General features: G+C 40.9%; 1 protein-coding gene across 1 annotated transcript; it reads right to left on the reverse strand.

Moving 5' to 3' along the window:
* Positions 1 to 419: 419 nt before the first annotated feature.
* Positions 420 to 1,685, reverse strand: LOC103522781 (uncharacterized protein K02A2.6-like). Its single transcript, XM_008487874.2, has one exon. The coding sequence runs from the start codon at positions 1,683 to 1,685 to the stop codon at positions 420 to 422; it is 1,266 nt and encodes a 421-aa protein (XP_008486096.2).
* Between the last annotated feature and the right edge of the window lie 139 nt (positions 1,686 to 1,824).

A 1,824-nucleotide genomic window follows, 5' to 3' on the forward strand; every position in this document is an offset into this window, starting at 1 on the left:
GTGGTGGTGGAGGGGGTTGCATGCCTTTGTTCCGGGTAAAAATCGGGAAATCCGTATTTTTTCACCATTTTGTTAGTTTGTACCGTATATGTCGAAAAAAAAGTTGGCAACCCTACTTTCAATAGACATCAATATTGTCGAAATCGAACGACCGAAACCCGAGATACAACAAAATGTTTGGCGAAAAACGCGATGTGCACTACACAAACACTATCACAGTATTTCATAGGAATTGTTGGTACTGTCGCCCCTCGGTGTTCAATGCAGAGATTGCACCTTCTCCTCATGCTCTTTGTTAAATATAAGAAATGAGAAAACGAACAGCTTGGAGAGAAACGAATTGTATCATTTTAATATTTCGACTGACTCGAAAATCATCTGGCCGCAATACACAATTCTCGACTCTATCTATGTATCTATCAGTTCTTCCCCCCGTAGCAAGTACTTCTGATCTGGTCCACATGTCGTCTCCACACATTCCCTTCGTCCAACTCCACCTGGTAATGCAGCCTTCCTTCTCTTCTCAGTACTCTTCCAAACTTCCATTTCCCTTCACGCGTATAATTTCTAACTTGCACCCGGTCTCCCACATCAAACTTTCTTCTCGGCTCTCTTCTGTTTCTGCTTCCCTGGTTTTCTCTTTCTTCTTGTTCACTTCGGAACATGACATGAAAGTCTGTTCTTACTTCTCTTTGGAACATCAAATCATAAGGGCTCTTTCCATCAGCATTGGGAACTTTTCTCAGTTGTATCAAAATCTGACTCAGTTTGTATTCGACATCACCTTTTTCATCATGCATGCAGTTCAACAGCTTCTTAATGGTTTGAACATACCTTTCTGCTTGACCATTAGTGGATGGATGAAATGGAGCACTTGTTTTATGGATGACTCCATTTCCTTCTAGGAAGTCTTTAAATACCTTTGAGGTGAACTGTGGTCCATTGTCCGATACCAATACTTCTGGAAAACCAAAGTTACAAAATAAATTTCTCAACTGTTTGATGCACCATTGTGATGTCGTGGTTTTAGTGGGGATAACATCAACCCATTTAGAATGTGCATCTACTATTACAAAGTAGTAATATCCTGACATGGGCCCGGCAAAATCAATATGCAACCTCTGCCATGGTTTAGTAGGTGGTTCCCAACTATGAGATCGCTCCATCGGTGCCTCATTTTGCCTTAGACAACAAACTTTACAACCTTTGGCAATGCTTTCGATGTCCTTATCGATGTTTTTCCAATAACAGAAGTTCCTTGCGAGTGATTTCATTTTAACAATACCAACATGTCCTACATGCAACTCTTTTAGAACTTCTCTTTGTAAATTGAATGGAATCATGACTCTTCTAGCTTTAAATACGCACCCGTCCTGTAGCGTGTACTCACTGTCGTTGAGTCCTAATGTGCGAAGATCACGGCCGTTGAGTAGGGCGTCCAAAATATCACTCAAACACGGATCTCGCCTGGTACTCTCTGCAATACGAGAAATCGTAATCGAATTATCATTTGATAACATTCGAATCTGGTTCAACTGAAATTTGCACGTCTCGTCCAGATGGTTTCCTTTCCTTGGTTGTGCAACTGGAAATCTGGAGAGAAAGTCAACATTAGAATGGTTCTCTGTTCTTCTATATTCAATGGTGTAGTCGAAACCAGACAAGTACAACGCATAGTGTAACATCCTAGCAGCAGACAGCGCAGGTAAGCTTTTACCTGGATTGAAAATTGTTGTGAGGGGCTTATTATCTGTTATCAAAATAAATTTCCTACCGTAAATGTATTGGAAGTATTTTTTCATGCCCCAGAATATCGCCGTAGCC

Source organism: Diaphorina citri, unplaced genomic scaffold, assembly GCF_000475195.1.
Source record: "Diaphorina citri unplaced genomic scaffold, Diaci psyllid genome assembly version 1.1 scaffold11149, whole genome shotgun sequence".
Classification (NCBI taxonomy): domain Eukaryota; kingdom Metazoa; phylum Arthropoda; class Insecta; order Hemiptera; family Psyllidae; genus Diaphorina; species Diaphorina citri.